The sequence below is a fragment of the Medicago truncatula genome, chromosome 8 (genome assembly GCF_003473485.1).
Source record: "Medicago truncatula cultivar Jemalong A17 chromosome 8, MtrunA17r5.0-ANR, whole genome shotgun sequence".
Classification (NCBI taxonomy): Eukaryota; Viridiplantae; Streptophyta; class Magnoliopsida; order Fabales; family Fabaceae; genus Medicago; species Medicago truncatula.
In genome coordinates, this window is record NC_053049.1 from 21,438,568 (window position 1) to 21,459,493 (window position 20,926).

At 31.9% G+C, this 20,926-nt stretch overlaps 2 protein-coding genes across 3 annotated transcripts; one reads left to right on the forward strand and one right to left on the reverse strand.

Annotated features, from left to right (window-relative positions):
- Positions 1-2,544: 2,544 nt before the first annotated feature.
- Positions 2,545-13,450, reverse strand: LOC25502471 (DNA repair protein recA homolog 1, chloroplastic). Its single transcript, XM_013590005.2, has 13 exons — positions 13,098-13,450; positions 10,482-10,573; positions 10,248-10,323; positions 9,801-9,863; positions 9,567-9,696; positions 9,363-9,448; positions 9,141-9,266; positions 8,896-9,000; positions 8,650-8,706; positions 6,142-6,204; positions 5,991-6,067; positions 5,239-5,311; positions 2,545-2,993 (listed from the first exon to the last, which is right to left on the reverse strand). Exons 1-13 carry the CDS (start codon positions 13,296-13,298, stop codon positions 2,886-2,888), a joined length of 1,257 nt encoding a protein of 418 aa, XP_013445459.1. The 5' UTR covers positions 13,299-13,450; the 3' UTR covers positions 2,545-2,885.
- A 5,134-nt stretch (positions 13,451-18,584) lies between these two features.
- On the forward strand, positions 18,585-20,482 carry LOC25502472 (cold-responsive protein kinase 1). 2 transcript variants are annotated; one of them, XR_005643348.1, is made up of 4 exons: positions 18,585-19,220; positions 19,313-19,518; positions 19,695-19,806; positions 20,190-20,482. XR_005643348.1 is itself a non-coding variant. In XM_039828384.1 (3 exons), the coding sequence occupies exons 1-3, from the start codon at positions 19,289-19,291 to the stop codon at positions 20,310-20,312; spliced, it is 465 nt and encodes a 154-aa protein (XP_039684318.1). In that variant the 5' UTR covers positions 18,585-19,288; the 3' UTR covers positions 20,313-20,482. The 2 variants fall into 2 exon arrangements, 1 of the variants encoding a protein (XP_039684318.1); XM_039828384.1 differs by having other exon boundaries at positions 18,585-19,518.
- The last annotated feature ends 444 nt before the right edge of the window (positions 20,483-20,926 follow it).

Sequence of the window (20,926 nt, forward strand, 5' to 3'; positions counted from 1 at the left end):
TATCATTTGAGCATGTGATATTTGGTGATGAGTTTATTGTAGTTACATATGAATGGTGTATACCTTGATATCCTTAATTGTCAATGATATTTATATTTATGCTTTAAGATGTTGTTTTAGACTTGTTGACTTTATGACATGAATATATATGTATATGTGAAATAGATTGATGTTTATACATGATGAATATCTAATAATTGTATACATGACATATCTGTCTATCCTTGAACAATACATGTGTTCATATTTCCTTTATGTTGAATGTATATCCCACCCTCCAGTGGTTGTTGGTCGCCTACATCCTTGCAGTGTAGACTTGTAGGTTGGGGACATATAGTTGAGTGAGTACCCCCAATAACGGCTCTGGAGCCTACTCGTCTTTACCGCATTTTCTTTGGTGTCTAGCTTAGTATTGCACTGATTAGGACTGTTGGAAATTCATTTATGTTATCAAATTTTGTTGAGGAACCACGAGTTCATTTTGTTGATGTATCTACTTTGAGATATGATGCATGACTTTATGATGGTGAGACTTATTTTCCGCTGTGACTTGATATTACATGATGGAATTTTTATTATGTGATGATTGAAGAAAAGTAACACATCAAAGTATTTGATTAATTATTGAATTATTATTTAAATATTATATGCGGGGTTCAGGGTCTTACACATTACCCCATTTTTTCGATCGGTTTCAACTAGGAAGACGTATTACGACAATGGACTACGTTATGTGGGTGCAGAAAGAAGAGTTATTTTGGTGATTCGATAATTGCAACAAATGTTAAAATCCCAAGTTTAATTTCTTCAATTTGTAAGGTTGGTGTTTTTATGTTTTAATTTGAGCTACAACAATTTTGAAGATTTAGATTTTTTTTATTTGAATTTTATGGATTTTAAGTTGAAGATGGTAATGGTGAAGATGATTGACATTTGAAGATGAATGTTTACTTTTTGAAGTTTGAACCATGCAAAGTTCAAGGTAGCTTATAAAGTGCATCCATGATTGTTGGGCACCAACATGGTCACTTGCACTTTCAACCATAGATTTAATCATAAGAAATTTACTGAATTCTAAATATATTTTTAAAATCAGGAATTTGTATTTTTTGACAAAATAAATTTGAATCTTAAACAATACAAATTCCATACTTTGATTGTTGAAATATTTTATGTGGATGTGTCTTGATGTGATTTATAGCAAATAAATAAATAAATTTAACTATGATTTTTTTTAACCACATCGAAAGAGTAGATGGTACAGATTTGTTTGGCAAAATAATATAATTCCTTTTCATCAGTTCATCGTCTCATATTTGTAATTGCTTCTCCTTTTCTTTTTGGTAGTAGTCGAAATAACAATAGTCATTAAAAATTGACACACATAAGTAGAGGAATCAAGGTTCGAACTTCTGTCACGATGTTCAACCTAACAATTTTGACATTTTGTCAATTGAGCTTTAACTTGTGGACTGCTTCTCTCTTTTTTCTTTTTTTTTTTCCCCTTTTTAACTGAAAATTTGCTTTTCTTTTTGCATAAATTAGAGTAATAATAGTTTTTTAATCAAGTATATTTTTTAGGAGACATAGTAATAATTGTTAGTTTTTTTTTTTGTTGAGCAAAATTGTTAATGTTGTAAAAATAACAAAACATATATGATGTTAAATTTGTTAGTGTTAATTTTGCCCTAAAACATAGTAATAACATAAATGATGTCTTTGCATTTTCAAAGTTTATTAATAAAAAAAAGTGCTCTTAATCAATTCAGCTTCAACTATAACTTATTAATAGCTTCAACTATAACTTATTAATAACTAGAACTCAGCCACAATTTGTATTATCATTGCATGTTGGTGTTTAATGAAGTACTCCTGCAAGATAATCACACTTGATACATTAAAATCAGTTTTCATATATTTTTAAGCTTATACTTATATGTCTGAATTTGGTCTACCCTGCACGAATCTTAAATAGACCTTTAACTCTTCAACTTCTTTAATCTTTTGACTCAAAGCAGTTGAGTTATCCAATCCTAAATAAACATGATTAACTATGCTAATTACTTTTTAACCGAGATGACCCAGGACTTTTTAACCACACTATTCATATAAATTTTTGTTAAAAAAAAGAAAGAAAAAAAACTATTGCTTTTTTTTTTTTTGCTAGGCAAGGAGAGAGGATAGGTATCAAGAGACACAACACCGACATCCCAACTAGGTTGGCACCGCAGAAAACCTCAATCCTACGCCGCCAAACTCTGAAATTCACATCATCCTTCAGTAGACAATAACATTTTTTTTTGTTTATTTCAAGGTTCATGTATAGATATTGTAAAAAAAAAAACAGTTCAATTATATAATGTTATTTTTTTTTTTTTTTTTTAAAGTATATAATGTTAATATGAATGGTTAGTCATTTTAAGTGAACAAATATAACCACTTCATAAAATTAATAACAATTTGTTTTTCTAACTTCGTATATTTGCTAATGAGACAAGCTTAACCAAATTTAAAACTAAAAAATTTGATCAAAAAACTAAAAACTAAAAAGGAAATAAAAGATGTAAAATATAATATGACTTGCCAGTCCGACTACCCGACCAAGGCATCACTTTAATCACCTGTTCAACCGATTGCATCACCGATTCGACCATTAAACTGGTCGAGTCAAAGATACTCTGAATTTCAATTTTACCTTTCTTTTTGTTTCTATGCTTCATATGTCATCAGTTTACATAAACATATATCATGGAACAGGATGAAAAAGAAAAACAACCTAATCATTGAAGCTACCTCCAGTTCCATTTATGTTGAAGAAAGAATATTTTCAATTCTATAAACCTGCAATCTATCACCCAAACTTATCAGAAAAATCAACTTCCTCGTCACAGACTTTCTTCAAATATATCTTCGTCTTGAGGAAGCATTGGACTATTCTTCGTATGTGAGAAGGTTGTTTGGTTAGTTCCATCATTCATTGAAGACCGAACGACCTGCATATTAATTTAATCTTTTACTCTATGATTTCTAATAAAATCATACATATCTTGTATGCAACACATGCAAATCTCAAAAGTTAAACTTGTACTCACAAACTGTTGCAATACAACCATAAACTTACGAGACATATTTTCGTGTATGGTGCAAGTGTCATGATGGAAGTACTGAAGTACATAAGTTATTTTTGCCTTATGCTAAGCATTTTCACCAAAATGGCAAAATTAACTAAATCAGCATTGGAAAATGCTGCAATCATCTTTGTAACTACTAAGTAAAACTAAAACCTATCATCATTCATGCATGCAACATCATGAATTATTGATTCTAGAGACATTTCATGTCATAAAATCGTTAGTTTTAATGAATCTAAACACTTGATGAATTAATGAAATATGAGAGTTTCTGGCAGGATATAGAATATTGGATAATTAAGAATATTGGTTGATAAATGTAAAATACAAAGTGCAATGAATAAGAGACCAAGTTAAGGCATAGACTTATAAAGCTAACTGAAGCGTAATGTTTTAGGACAATCCAAGAAGAGAAATAACAAAAACTTTTGAAAGATAGTATCATGTAATATTGTTGCTAATAACTTGAGCTCAGATGGTACAAAAGACTAAATACTAACTCCAAGTTTTATGGAAGTAGACAATCTAGGACGCTCTAACAAAATATCACAACAACATTCCAAGATACTGTCTTAAATTCTTACACACACCCTCGAGTTGAAGCTTACTAAACTTCAATATTGTTAAAATATACCCTTTCTAGAGAAAATATAACTCGGCATAATTAAACCCAAAAACATATCAAGAACAAACCACCAAACTCCAACTAAAGAACCAGTTTTAACTTTCATGAATAGCAAGCAAACCAAACTGAAATTGCCGACAAAACGTCGATAACTGCCAGGGTCTTTCAGTGGTTCCCCCTGACCTGGTAGTAACTTGATATTTGGGGTCCTAGTCGTGTTGTTGCATGTTTGGGTTATCAATATTTTGTTACTTTTATTGATGACTTTTCCGGATGAACTAGGATATTTGTAATGAAAAATTGTTAAGAAGTTTTCTAAATCCCAAACCAGAAGACGTCACAGCTTCAACACAAACTGAGACAATATTGAGCTAGTGCAAACAACAGCTCAAACTCAAACCCTCATTTGATGGTGACACAAATTCATAAAATACTGAAACAATATTGGACCGGTGCTACCTGAAGTGGAAGTCCTAACGATACTACAACAGAAGGTGGTGTCGGTAGTGTTGGTGGCATCACGATTTTTAACCAAATTTGAATGATAAACTGAGGTTTGAAAATAATTGTGGGGCAGCCAAAGTGCCCACACCATGCTACACAGATAGCCACATGAAAATTATACAACAGGGAGAATATAAATACAAGAGCCAAAGTAAAACCATTGTTGGAGAGTCGCAAACAAACCAAAAGCAAAACCACCCAACAACACATATACAACCATTGGGAGCTGACGAGAAGCAGAAAACATAACTACTAGAGGCTAAACACCAACCAATTGATGAGTAGAAGCACATGGACTTCAAGCATCAGGAACCGGCGGTTGAAGCAAACATGTGACCACCGAAACAAAGGTAAAAAGTGTCCAAAAAAAAAATAGAGCAAAAGCAACATAAACACTAAGAGGGTGACTTCAAAATGAATTATGAAGACAACTGTTGTTACAGTTCCAACTTCTAAACATTCAAGAACTGGGCAGCAAAATACTGACGGGCAGGTCATTGAAGATCGTACCACTAGGATCCCATGTTGAAGTTGTGGATTTTTTTATAAAATAAGAAGGTGAATAATAAATACTTTGGAAATGACATTATGTATATTATTGATAATAAATTTATACTTATATAATACAAAAGACTAAACACTAAGCCCCTATTTATAGATATAAAAGACTCCTAATCCTAAATAAATAGATGAAGCAGGAAGCAAATCATAATAATAGGTAAAAATAAACTACTCTTAGGAGATAGTCCCAGATACTCTGTCATTAAGATAACTACGATTCTCTAACATAATATATTATCAAGATATTTTCTTATGTTCTAGAAATTATCTCCTAGAATTTAGTTTCCATAATACTTAGTTATTATTATGATTTGTTTCCTAATTTTCTATTTATTTAGGATTAGGAGTCTTGTACCTCTATAAATAGAGGTTAGCGTTTAGCGTTTTGTAGCATATAGCAGGATTAGATCATCCTACCTTTTCAACTTCTTCTAGAAGATGTGTGTTCTCCTTCAAGTACTGCAATGTTTTCTCTCTTCCTTGTCCTAACCTGTTTCAAGACAGATTTGGATGATCAACATTAAGACATTGTAACTCAAATACAAAGAGAATCCGCCCACCATTGAGACACAAACAATGGGAAAGGCAAAGAAGGATGAGAAAAGATGACAAAAGAGATAAACAGAATAAAAAAGAAACACGGAAGGCAGGAGGCGTCATCATAATGAAAAGAATGTCATGTAAAACACAAAAGCATGTAGAATCAAATGGAAAGTGTTGAAATGTAAACAGTGTCTAGGTTCATTGCATATATGCCAACTACATCATGCAACTACAATAATTAGAAATGCTGTGGTACTTGTATTTATAATTTTACCTATCTAATTTGATCTCTGCTATATGGTTACACCACAGATTTATTATCATAATTGAAATCTGAATCTTATATTGTCCGTCTTTCTCTTTACAAGTCTAATTTTATTTCAAGCTATTGCCTATGAACCAATGAATGATTACTGTAATTGAACATTTGTCATTTAAAACTTTTTCTGCCACAGACTGATTATAAAACTGCATAATTTAATTTACTTCCAAATCAATTTTACAGTAGCTCAACTAAATTTTCCTTCACAAATCCCAGTGTTGGAGGATGTAAAACACAAAGCAGAATAATCAAAGAGTTTATCAAATGTATAAATATTAAGCGTCCAAGAGTTTTCAGTCAATACCGATGGTCCCCATAACTGTACCAAGAGCCCTTCTTTAAGACAATATTCATCATTTCTGCACAATCTAAAATGCAACCCTGCATTCAAAATGAAAATTCAAAATAATGGTATTCAATAAATGTTAAAGATAATTTTATGCTCCAACACTTACCAGCTTATTGACTCCCTCTCCAAATGAAATATCGAATTCGGCTACTTTGTAAGGTCTTGACACCTAAAACAACTTCTCAAGTTAATTACCTCCACAATAAAAAAAAATTAAGACAACGAAGAATACAACAATTATATCTGATTCCGATAGATGTAAATAATATTCCGGTATCTTGATTAATCTTCAGAACAATCTAGACAAGAATGGATAATCTGCTAAGGGTGAGTTATTCAATATTTAGATCCCTTGTTTTTGTTAGAATATAAACATTAGTCTCTGTTGTAATATAGACTCAAGTAAGTTTAGTGTAAATGAGTCTCTTAGGATAAGCTTGCCTTATAAGAAGTAGCAGCTATCACTTAGTCTCAGCTACTATATATACATGTAATCATCTCTATAATCAATACAACAAAATATTATCATTTTCCAAATTCAGTTTTCCCTCTCTTCTCTTTCTCTCTCCTCTAACTACTTTCTCTCTCTTCTAACCAACTCAAGCTTCTCAAACTCATCAATGGAGTTTCTCCATTTCTATTAGTTTTAGCTTTTGAAAATGTGATTTCAAGGTTGCATAAAAGGTGATTTATTTTTTTAGAGTTTACATAAAACTGGCATAAGCTATTTTTTGTTCGGTTACAATTACATAAGTACCCTAAAATCTTTTCAAAATAATCGGATTCTCAACCAATTCATTTTTTTTGTCAAAAGTGATTTTTTCAATAGAAAGAAGCTGAAACAACAAGGCTTCTAATTTGTTTCCTTATTTAATAAACATAAACAATCTAGTACAATGTGAGGTTAATTTGACTCCTCTAAAATGAGGACACCCCCTTTAGAGGATAAAGTACAAAAATAACAATTGATTGAAAATTCAACAGTTGAGCATGTGATCAAATGCACGTTCTTGTATAATAACCCGAGATAGTCAAAATCTCAACAGTCGTAATTTGTTTGTCTCGTCTCATGCCAAATGACTATATGTTTGTCTCGCTACCAATTCCAAGTTGGTCATCGGTCATCTCTCCAAGTCTCTGGTAGTTCTGTCATCCAACAAACATCAAGACTGAGTCATCTGCACCAGCCACAGATGAACTCTCTTAATTTGGTTGTTTCGGTGGTCCCATCATCCAACCGACGTCATGGCTAAGCCTCCGACAGAACCACAAAAAAAAAAAGTGTGACCTCTACCACATTTAAGTTGGTTACTTCAGGCTAAGACAATGTCTAGCCCAATATCATTTTTGTTTGGTTTGAATGATATTTGTTAAAATCAGCAATGGTTTCTTCAGTTGGTTATGGCCACCTCTTTTGAAGGTATATGTCTAACAAGCTTAAAAGCCTTTAAGTTTTAGCTTGAAAGGTCTATTAAAATATGAATAAATATCTTAAAATGTCTTAGACTTTAAGACAAAAACAATCAAAAACAAAAACAAAAAACAATCAAAACCTATGAGCTCATTTATTGTTTTAACTTTTTGAATGTTTTTACACATATACCCCTTATGGAAAATTGTGAGACATTAAATGCACCCGGTAATATTAAAAAGACAACATGCTACATCAGGTTAAAATAGTAATTCAAACAATAAATACATCTTAAAAGTTGTAACATTTTCTTATAAATTGGACCAAAAATTCTCTTATAAATAGTACCAGAGGGAGTATATTATAGTATCTTGGATTATCATTAGTTTCTACACTACTAATTTTTATCATAATTTATTTCCTAATTTTACTATTTACTTAGAATTAGGAGACTTATATACCTATAAATAGGAGTTAGTGTTACCAACACACCCCCTAACGCTCGGGGCGGGATTTCCAAAACACCCCCTCACGCTCGGACCCAATGGGCATGAAGTGTGGCAATGCTGAATCCGAACAGTGGATCTTGAATAGGCTCTGATACCATGTTGAATAAAGAGAGAAAAGAGAGACATATGATGAAAACTGTGTGTCTTAATAGCACAACGGAAGGTTTATTATATAGGAGTTAAGTAGCTTAGAGACTAAGCTAGGATATATTTACATAATGACTATTCTACATAATATTCTATCCTAAGTAACTTAGAGAGTAAGCTAAAATATATTTACAACGTAAATATAATTATTTACTAGTTATTTAAATATTAACAAGGTTAATTATCAAACGTCATTTACCATAATTATTTTTATTCTTCTATTTCTTTTATCTAAAACCCATAATTTCAACATAGTATCAGAGGGTGGTACCATCCTCCATGACATGTGGTATCATTATTTTGTTGCCAAGTTCTGGAAAGTTAGGGACTGAGGAATCAATTCTTCTCCGGACTAAATGTTGTAACGGCTAGTTATGGTTTTAGGCCTATAAATAAGTTTATAAGGTGGGGATTTCCACTCACCAATAAACCCGAGTCCATGCCTTACTACAAGTTTTATAAATTTCAAATTTGACATAAAAGTTCGTGAATAATGAAAAAAACAACACAAAAGAAAAAATTTCAGATATATAAATATTGTGGCTACCTTGCTCTTTTGCACTCTTACACGAACTTTAAGGCCAACTTCTTCATCTCCTTTGGCCTAAACGGAAATCAAAATGCAGAGTAGTTCTTCAAATTAAACAATTTTGATATTATAATCAAAAGATATTAGGAACAAATGATCATTTGAATGTAAAAAGTGCTGATATTTTGGAGTAAAAAGGCAAATTAGTAACAGAAAGGTTTAAGATAATATATAACAGTGCCATGAAAAAGCCATGGTACTTACAGACTTTATCTTCCCTATAGAACGAATTTCTAGTCGAACTGATGCAAAAAACTTCAAGGCAATTCCACCACTTGTCACTTCTGGATTTCCATAATAGACACCAATCTAGAAAAGTAAAGAGAAATACAAACCATATAACAGAAATAAGAGATTTAACTGTGGCATATATCATTGAACTCGTGATTAAGCAATTACTAATAGATGGTGCTCATAATTAAACGCATGCAATCTTCAATTACAAGTACCTTATATCTTATTTGGTTCAAAAATATAAGAGTACAACCAGCTTTAGAGGCATTTCCAGACATCTTACGCAAAGCTTGGCTCATAAGACGAGCCTGTAATCCCATTTGTTGCATTCCAATCTCTCCCTATACATTTATATAAAAAATATGGTTAAAAAAATGCAATCTCCTAAATTACATAATAAAAGTACCTAAAACAAACAAAGAAAGACAGATGTTCACTTCAACTTCTGCTCGGGGAGTGAGAGCTGAGACGGAGTCCACGCAAATAAGATCTATGGCGCCAGATCTACACATACGATCTGCGACTACAATATGCAAAGTTCAATCAATTCACAGACACCATACAGCACCCTGATAATGCAATATGGGCACCACCAAAATTATCTTATCCATTCCAACACAACCACAAGTCAAAGGTATTACTCTCAAGAGCCATCTCTCCATGATCTGGTTGGCACACGATTAAATTTTCTACATCCACTCCTACCGCTTTAGAATATGCTGGATCAAAAGCATGCTCTGCATCAACAAGCATTGCATTGCCTCCTAATTTCTGCACAACATAAACAAAATTGCACAATGATTTCAAATACATACTTCGAATAATTGATAATTATCATCAGGAATTAGTGATTGGAAAAACTCCAGACGAATTACCTGTACTTCTGCAATAGCGTGAAGTGCTAGGGTGGTCTTCCCACTGCTTTCTGGTCCAAATATCTGGAAACAGATATAGCAGATAATGTCGGCTTCCCATTGAAGTATAAATAAGTAGAGGATAAAAAAACAATAGAATCAACAGTTCTATCACAGAATCAAAAATAAATGGAATTGGGACATCTTTAATGATTAGATGAATGTTTGGATTTGAAATTAATTTGGCAAAATCAGTGTGCCACCATGATTTTTTCAAACTCACTGTTATTCCAAACTTCCCCTAAAATCATTTTGCTTAGAAGGTTTGTTTTTAGATCCTAACAAACTACTGTTACATATTCTAATAAAGCTTAAGCACAATATATACTATACTCGACCAAGAACCCAGAAAATGTAAATAAGTTCACCAAAGGAAATGAATGACAACATGAAGCCTAAATTCAATACCTCTACAATTCTTCCTTTTGGAAGACCACCACCTAAAGCAAAGTCTAAAGCCAAACATCCACTGGGAAAAGTTTCACTGCAACATTCCAGACAATAGAAAACCTGTCATGTTATGCGCTCTAATTCACAGAAAACAATGACAGCATAAAGTCATGTTTTTCAAACTATATAAAACAGTTTGGTTGATGATGCATAGGCAAGACAAATGATAGAGAATGTGAAGAAGATACATACACTAATGCTCCACCAGCACTGCCCAATCTTGTAACACTGCCTTTTCCGAAAGAGCTGTTTATATCATTCATTGCTGCTTCCAGTGCCTTTTGCTAGAAAAGAAATTCAATTGTCAAACCAAATATTCTTCTACATTAGTAATATCCCATTAACAATGTAACAAATAACCTACTATATTTATTGGCATACTGACATCCTATTTTCAATAGAACAATTGTCTAAAACCATTTCATAACAAACATTGTACTATATATTCTAAAAGCTAACAAAATAACTGAATCCAGTAGAGCAATAATTAAAATTAAAATTTGAAACAATATATGTCCGTGAACACTAATATGCAGAGGGAAAAACAAAAGATGATATGGTGAGATTTTTGTATAAATTACGATTAGAAACGACGTAAATATAAGAGATGATAGCATTACGTATATAGAACCAAATTGATCCAAAAAAAAATTAAATATATAGAGCCAAAAAATTATCATATGCACATATAATGTTTCTCACTCATTAATCTTCTAGTGTATTGTGTCTTTTTTCCAAGTGGAAATATGTAATCATATGACAGAAGGACCATATTGATCAACCAAATTCTATAACAAACAACAAATAATGAAGGGACCAAAGTTTACATTTAGACAAAATTTTAATAAGCGGGGTGTTACTAAAGAGATAAGAAATTCTCAAAACAAAAACAAGAACAGAAAACAGCTACCAAAGCCCTTTTCTACTAGGTAAAGTCAACTACATCGATTAAACGACACCAACATTTTCTGTCATGGATGATGTATATAGGTCGACATTTTAATTCTAGATCTCTCTTGATGGTTGACATAGTTTTCTTCGATCTTCCTCTTGCTCTAAGTATTTGACTATCCTTCGCCTTGTCTATCCTCCATAGTGACCCTTCTAAGATGATTGGGCATACATGTGCAAACCATCTACGACAAAACTCTACCATTTTCTCTATATGATGAGAACTATCCCAACTTTCTTTCAAATAACGACATTCCTAATCTGCCATTAAAAAAACGACACTCCTAATTTCATCTTGTCTTATGTGGCCATTCATCCAATCCAACATAGCAGTATCAGCTCCACAACATTAACCTTCCTTCTTTTTTATCGCCTAGCATTGAATATCATACAACAACGAAAGGCTTACATCTAGAAAAAAAGGGCAGCCCGATGCACTAAAGAATGACAAATTAAAAATTTGGGGTTAAAACAGCTAAGCAATTCTTCAATGATATGTTTGCAAGAGCGGATTTCCTTCCTGTTGAGTAAGTAAAATGTGAACAATAAACAAACTTTCCGATTAACAATTGATCCCTGTTAGTTTCATTGTTCCCTAACAGACAGAAGTGTCGCATAATACTCTGAATTCTACTAGGAACCCAAACACAAATCTTAAGAAAGAGATAGGTATAGAGTAATAGCAGAGAAAGAATATTGCATGAGTGATGCAATGCAACCTCCTAAACAAGCACACTTCTCATGATCTGTTAATTTTACTCAAACCCTTCCAAAAATTATGTCATAAGATAGAATCAATTTATATCATATATCTTTAAATGTATACCCACCAACTGATAAAATGTTTAGAGAGAATAATCATTGTCCTATTTATTATAGAAAAGGATAAAAACTGTTCCAAGACTTAATCTTCAGTCCAATTCAGATCCTGGCATCTGAGACTGATTTAAGTATCGCATTCTCGAAAGAGAATGATCAACTTCACATTCCACAAGTCAGAATACTATCTATACGAGAAAGTGAATTACGCACACTCCTCCTACCATCAATTCGAGAAAAAGAAACATGAACAACAACATATAAAACCATGCCATTTTCTTGTGTTGTTAACGCTAATTCCACAATCCACATCCAAACTAGTAAAACTGTTAGGTTAGTAGTTCAATTGAGAATGCCACAAAATGCAAACATAGCATTGTCTCAACACGTTTAATGCCTAATTCCACATTCCACGTTCAATATAGTAAAAGCTTCTCAGTTGGTTCAATGGAAAATGCCACAAAATGCAGACATAAGTACAAAACATTGTTGCAAACACTATAACTTAAGGAAAACAACCTACCAGAATAAAAAAAAAAAAAGGTTTTTGGTCCCTGCAAAATTTTTTGTTTTTGAAAATAGTCCCTGACCCCACTTTTGTGATGATTTGCATACGTGGCACATTATAACTGAACCAGTTTTGTAGTTTTTGATCCCTGCAAGGCATATTTGCAGGGACTAAAATCATATTTTAGCCTAAAAAAAAAAAACTCTTTCATAGTAACAACACCGAGACAATAAAATCCTACGAAGCACTATCGCTCATAATTGATGAAAATGACATCATTAAACTAACTTAAATGTAATCACCATGTGACAGACATTGATACATGTTAGACACCGGACACGTCTTCGATAAGAAGTGTCTGATAAAAACACAATAATGTTATATGAAAGTGAACCCTTTCTCATAGAAAAGTGAATAACCAACAAAAAACTGTTCTTATTCAATTCAACTACAAAAATAAACAGAAAAGAAACAATTGTGAAGTAAAATTGAAGGTAAATAATAAACGCAGAAAAGGGGGTAATACATACCCTATCAACAAAACGAGCGTCAAAATCAGCAGAAAGAGAACCATTGAGTTCGCATTGAATCTTGACATGTTTAGAAGAAGAAGAAGCAAAGAGAGGAGGCAAAGAGTGAAACTTCTTGATAGGATGAAATAGAAGAGAAGAAGAAGAGGGTGGTTTCAAAATGAAAGTGTGGGGTTTAGGAGTAAAAAACACAAAATCCATTTTTCAAAATAACAAGATAGATTAAACAAACACTCTTGTGAGTATTAGTATAATGTAGTATTTCAGAACAAGAGAGTAACTTAACAGACAGAGATTGTGTTGTGTTGTGTTGTGTTGTGTTGTGGGTGAAAGAAACAGGTCAAGACAGAATATGCTTCTCTTTCATTTCATTATATAAACCATCGATTTTTAACATAAATAAACTCTTTTTTTTTTACTCTAAAATAAATAAATTTATTCCTTTTTATTAACAAAAAATTTATATAAATCCATCTGGTTTCGGGCCAGTCTAATGCGTTTGTAGGCTTAAAGTGAAAGACAGTTGCTTTTCCGACATTCAAAACTTCATAATAATACATGGAAATGACTTTTTTGCCTCTGACGGTAGTTAACTACGTTTAGGATCCGACAGCAGTTAACTATCCATTTTTCTTCGGCGCAAACTCAAAAGTCGCAACCTTGAACTGTGATCCATGAATTCGTAGAGTGTTAGAAGAAGAAAGGGCAGACAACAAAGGTTAGTGATTTGTGGAAATAAGGAATAAGGAATTGGCTTATTTATCAAATCATAGTAGCTAGCATGTTATGAATAAGGAACAAGAAATAAGGAATAACCGAAGAAATGAATTGTAAACAGAAAAGCAATTTTCCAGCGGTAGTTAACTACCGTTGGGTTCAGCGGCAGTTAACTGCTCCCAGTTTGCCCAACGGTGGTTAACTGCTGCTAGGGGCTTTTTAGTAAATTACTTGTATCAATAGGAAGTATTCCATGACAAAAAAGCAATTTTCAAAGTGAAATATAAGACATTTTAAGTGTGGTGATAAAGAAACATAAAAATAAAAAACATTAAATATGTAATCTTATTTGAAGCATGTCAAAACACTAAGGACCCGTTTGTTTTAAATTTAAAAAAAAAAAATGGATTTTTTGGAAATTTATTCAAAAATAGAAGAAATAATTTTAAACTCATTTGGTATAATTTTTTTTTTTTTTGAAAGAACTCATTTGGTATAAGTTAAAAAAGAGATTTTGACATTCACTAACTTAAATATTAATTGTTTGAGATTTTACATAGTAAAAATTGCATATTTTTTTAAAATGACATCTTTCAAAAATGATTTTTATGAAAATCAATTTGAATTAGCTTTTTTTTATAGAGATTTTTTTGAAAATTTTAGTATCAAAAAAATTATAACAAAATGATGAAATACTTAGAATGACATTTTAAGATAATCTATTCAAACGAACTTTTCATTTGAAGCTTTCCTTGAAAATTTCTTTGTTAAAAAAATTATAACAAAAACATGTTACATTACAAAAATCTATTTAAAAAAAAAAAAAAAACTTATAACAAAACGACCCTAAATATTAGTATCGCTCGCAGTCAGAACTTGACTCGCTCATTAGATTGTGAGTCTAACTCCTTCCGTTAGACTCAATCTCATTAGGGTAAGAACTTTTCTAAAAAAAGTTATTTCATTTTGTAAATAATATTTAATATACACATTATTTACCAAATGTTAAATTTTGAAACAACAAATTAATATTGAATTCTAACACAAATGTTTACTTTTCAATATTTTGGTTGCAAACAACCTATCTTAATAGATTTATAAGAACTAACATTATATTAATAGAAATCTGAAGAAAAAAAAGGAATTTAAGATATGTATGACTAATATAATAGCTACATTTGAAATCAAATTTGTTATGCTATATGAACTACAAGTCTACAACTCTTCATTTACCAAGTATCAGTCAAGTTGCAAAAAAATGTTTAAAGAATTTGACTTACGAAAATATATTTAAAACGAAAAAGATTTGCAGACCAAATACAAGACTTAAAAAATTGGGGGTGTAAAGCCCTTGCTTTAGTCCCAGCTCCCTTAGGTCGGTCATGCGTGGTTTAGCTCAGGTGGTATAGACATTTTTAATATATACAAAATTTCTAGGCTAAATTGTATTTTTCGTCCCTTAACTATTTAGGAGTATCGCTTTAGTCCATTAATTAAAATTTGATTTATTTTGGCCCCTTAACTTCTCTCCGCTACACATTTTGGTCCTTTATGTAACAATCAGTTTTCCCAACTTGAAATTTTTTACATAATAATCAGAGTAATCAACTTAAACAGGATGTCATACTACTTTAAAAGATAAATAGAGTAGAATTACTATTTATTTAAACATATTTCATCAATAATTCAAATTACATTTGCAGCGGAAAAACATTTCATTATTCAACAAAATGGCACTACGACCTCAACATAAACAACTTATTAAAATTTCATTATAGGTGGTTCATCAACATAATTCATAAATATACGTAACAAATGAAAAACAATGCAAAGATCCTCATCTCGTCGTTACGTATCAGAGCGACCCTGAGACGACGCGTGAGAGAGTCAACTCACATCAACAGTTAATTCTGGTTATCTGCACGTTACCCACGTAGAGGCAACATTCAAACAGAAGGGGTGAGATTTCACAGTCAATAATAATAAGCATATAATTCTTTAAAAGAATTTAACAACACATAACAACATCTATAAACAATAATTTAAGTTAGAGAATTTATCAACACAATGCAACAACAAATCATCATCAACAATGGTTCACATATTTCTCAATAACAACTCATTAATTATTTCGACAACTTGACGACACGACGACAACACCGACAACTCGACATCAACGACAATGCAACGACAACAACATCAACTTGACAATGCAACGACAACGACTTAAACATGCATGTGGTACCAATCAGGGCATCAAGCCCCCAACTTATAGAGCATAAAAGGGCTCACATGGCATCAAACTCCCAACTTATAGAGCACAAAAGGGCTCACAGGGCATCAAGCCCTCACCTTAATATGAATGATTATACATCCAACAGGGCATCAAGCCCTCAACTTTAATGAGTATGCAAGGACTCAGCAACCAACAACTTTAACAACTTGCAACTTAGACAACTTCAAACTTAGACAACTTCAACAACTTAGACAACTTGCAGCTTAACGATATTAGCACAACAACAGTAACAACGACTTCGCATCATAATATCATAATTCATCAATTATAAACAACATCATATTTATCAACATATACCTTCATATAATACTTCATCAATCATGAACAACATAATACAACACCATATTCATCAACATATACATTCATATAATACTTCATCAATCATGAACAACATCATATTCATCAACATATACATTCATATAATAATTCATCAATTAAAGATATTCACGTCAAACCAAGATAAATTCATCACAAAATATGTTAAATACTCTTAAACACCTTAATTGAACTCATAGTGCAAAAGCTTTGAAGTTTGGAGACAATCCATAAATTTTGGGTTGACCTAGAAATAGTTATGCAGAATTTTCATAAAATTTCACTAAGACCTCTTGGAGTATTTTGATCATATCTCAAAACCCAAAAATCATTTTCAAGCCAAACCAAAGCCACTAGAATGCTAACACAATTATCTACAACTTTCATGTTTACACCAAAGGTCAATTCAAAACAGAAACGTGTGAAAAAGACGGAAGAACATAAAACAGGACGTGTTGTCAGAGAGCAATTCGCCCCGGCGAGTAAATCCACTCGCCTGGCGAGTTATGACAGATAGCTCTCGGGAAAACTCCATTTTTCACCCAAAATTCCAATTTTAACTTCCCTATTCCCAAATTTGATCCCAAAACTTGCCTAATCATTTCAATACATGTTAAGGCACTCAAAACCATATAAAACATGACCAAAAACATTATTTCAACAAAAATCACTATTTGACGCATTTTTCATAAAAGTTCTCAAGAACAACAAAAGTTCACTTCAAGCTCTGTGGTTAAGATTATCCAAGGTTTCAATCATCAAAAACAACATCTCATAATAAAAACAACAACAATCAGAAGTAAATTCATCAACAACAACATTATACTTCACCAATTTTGAGAAAAAACACAAGTATACATATATACATAACTTGAGCATATAATTTCATCATCAACAACTTAATTAACATCAAATTCACGTACCCAAACATTGCATCAAAACATAAGCACAAATTTCACCAATTAAATCCACAATAATCACTTTATACAAATAGGCACTTATGGGTAGAAGTATAAAAAGAGATTATACAAAAGATTATGAATGAAATCTAACCCTAATTTCTATAACATCAAAACTAACAACAACTACAAGGTTAAACCCTTTTTAAGAATTATACAACTCATTATTAGAGAAATCTAGTCCCACCCTTACCTTAAGTTAGATGATCGCAAGGTTCTACCGCTTTCTCTTCTCCGACTCTTCTCTTCTCTTCTCTTGGTTTCTCCCTTTTCTCCCTAATTTCTCACACCTCAATATTCTATTTTAATATATATATATATATATATATATATATATATATATATATATATATAACAATAGAGAGAGAAAAAGGATGAGAGAGAATAAAAGTACAATGAGAGTATGAGAGAGGGTTGTCACAAAAATTGTTAAAAAATGGATGTTCAAATATCATTACTATATATATATATATATATATATATATATATATATATATATATAATATTTCTACACCAAATAACAAATATATCTCTACACCAAATAACAAATATATTTCTACACAAAATAACAAATATATTTCTACACCGGATAACATATATATTTCTACAAAAAATAACAAATATATTTCTACGCCAGATAACATATATATTATACTAATAAATAACAACATATAACATAACAAAATATCACTCATCAAAATAAATCGACTAAATTATAAAAAGACATCTAAACTCAATAAAATAAATAAATAATAAAATAGGCCGTTACACTTTCCGTTAGTTTTAATTCAAAAACATTAGATTTTCTTTATTTTATTCTGGGATTCTTGTTGTTGAAGGTTGATGGAGATGATATGAAGATGAAAAAGAGGAGAAGAAGATGAAGACAACGTAACGTTTTTGAATTAAAGCTAACGGAAATGACCAAAATATGTAACAAAGAGAAGTTAAGGGACCAAAATAAATCGAATTTTAATTAAGGGACCAAAGCGATACTACGTAAATAGTTAAAAGACTAAAAATGTAATTTAGCCAAATTTCTACCAAGAGATAATGCATTAATTTAAGACTGGGAAGACTTTAGAACACTTAAGAAAACAAAATTTTTGTATTTTTTTTAACAAACTAAAGTGAAACTTACATTAACGAAACACTCTTTTGACTAGCACAAGGAGTTCTAGAACAGAGAACAAACAAAGTTTACAGAGTTCACCAATAATGTACAAGTACTGAAAAACAAAATTACATGGCAATACCCAATTATCTAGAATGAATAGGCGTAGATCCAAACCTTCTAGAAGACGACGTAAGGGTATTTGTGTGAATTGTTCTCTCTCTGTTATATATCCTCACAACCACACCATCAGTCGTCGTCGTTCTCATCCGTCACCCCCGGCGATGAGGTTGAACTCATGCAAGGCTGAAGAGAACAGAAGCGAATCCACAATGCCGGTGACCTGTGGAATACAGGTACTAGGCAACAGTGAAATATATATGTATGGTGTAACAATGGTCCACAATCGAGTACATGTCTATTGTTGATGATAATCAAACAATTTACTATGTGAATGAATGCCTTTACCCCAACACGAAGGTGTGTATGTGAATTTCCTTCATCTTTCCTAGTTCTTTCCTTAGATCTTTTGAGTAAGCTTGAAGGTAACTTCTCTACATTTCATTAATTTTTAGTAACATTGTTGACCAATATTAATACAATCTCCTACACACAACATCAAAATATAGTTGAATCATATAGTTGTTGTGTTGAAGGAGATCACGCGATTTTGGTCTGCAGTTACATCGACAACAACAGTAGCCTTGCACATACCCTTCTAGGTAAATGCATTATCATTTTTTTGGTAAAGTTTTCTCGGAGACAATGGACATGTATTTATCAGAACTTAATGACGCTCAACCACACATTGCAGGTTGAAATATCTACTTTGATTGGCAAATGTAGGATATGTATTGGCATTGCAAGTGGGCTTGCGTTTCTCCACGAGGAAGTACAACCGCATATTGTTCACGGGGAACTAACCAGTACCAATATTCTCCTTGACAAAGACCTTACACCTAAGATTTCAGATGTTGGTCTATCAAAACTTATATCCGTGACTCGTGTTATCATCACCGCGTAAGTGTTTTAATTTAGAGCCGGTACAAAATTTCGAAGCATTTATGAGTTGCTTTGGATATTCTTTCCATTTATTCATTCATTGATTTCCTTATTGATTCGTATATGAGGATGAGGAAAGCATTTTTCACCAATTATGTATATCAAGAATTCAATGATGTGTGTTTTTATTTTAGGTCTGTATATGCACCAGAGGTTATCATGACACATGAATCAGATGTTTACAGTTATGGGATCCTTCTTGTGGAGATAGTTGGTGGGAGATATATCCAATCTATTGTAGAGCAAGTATGTGTGTCCTTACAAGTGTCTTTATCCTCTTTTTTACCGTGATGATCATATTCAACATACAAAAGTGTGTGTTAGAACTTGTAATATTTTAAATTTCAAAATGATATATAAAATTGTTTGACATGTTAAAGCATTCATATGTTGTAGATGAAGTAAGCTCTCACTGAATCAAATAGGCACTAAAATAAAATTACACCTGCACTTCTGCATTATATCTTGAAACACACCCGACTAATTTCACTTTTATTTTGAACCAATAAATTGAGATACGAAAACATAATTCTTAGTATCAATCACTTATTCATTGCATTAATCTTGAATCATAGCATTATCGTATTTTTAGACCATAGCTCTTATTGTAGATTATGTTCTTATTACAGACATGGGAGCATTATAAGCAAAAGAAATTGGTGGAGTTGATAGACATATCACTAAACAAGGAGTTGTGTGTGGAGGAGGCTTGTAAATATCTGAAGATTGCCTTGCTTTGCATTCAGGATTGATCCTAAGCTCCGGCCAACCATGTCTTCTGCGATCAAGATGCTCACCGGAGAAATAGATATCGACGAAAGTAAGATAACAAAACCAGTACGTATGGGAAGCAAATATGCAGCAATAATTTTTCTTTGACAATAATTACGCAGAAATTTTTTATGACTAGAATCATGATAGTGAGTGGGAATATGTTACTGATTAGAATCACTAAATCAACCTTGTTAAGGGTTTTAGTTTTTAAACTTTTGAAATTTTAAGCTCTGTTCCCTTGGTCCATTCATTTCTCTCTTTTGATTGCCATTTTATTTTAATTTTACCTATTTGTTTATTGGTGTTGGATTAATCTCATAGCAGAGAATAGCACAGTAGACACCACAGTCGAAGATCCTAATCCGTCTTATTTCATGTAAATTTGTTGACTACTCCACGATTTTGTGTTAAATTTATTGGGTACGATGAAATAGGAAGTTTTGTGAAATCTTGTAAATATTTCGACAATGGTTACAATTAGATAGTAATTTTTAACATCTTATCATTTTTTTATATCGAAATAGCGTCATGATATGGCTAACTTGGTCAATGAACAAGACTCCAATAAGGAGTCCAACAATTCAGATGCTCA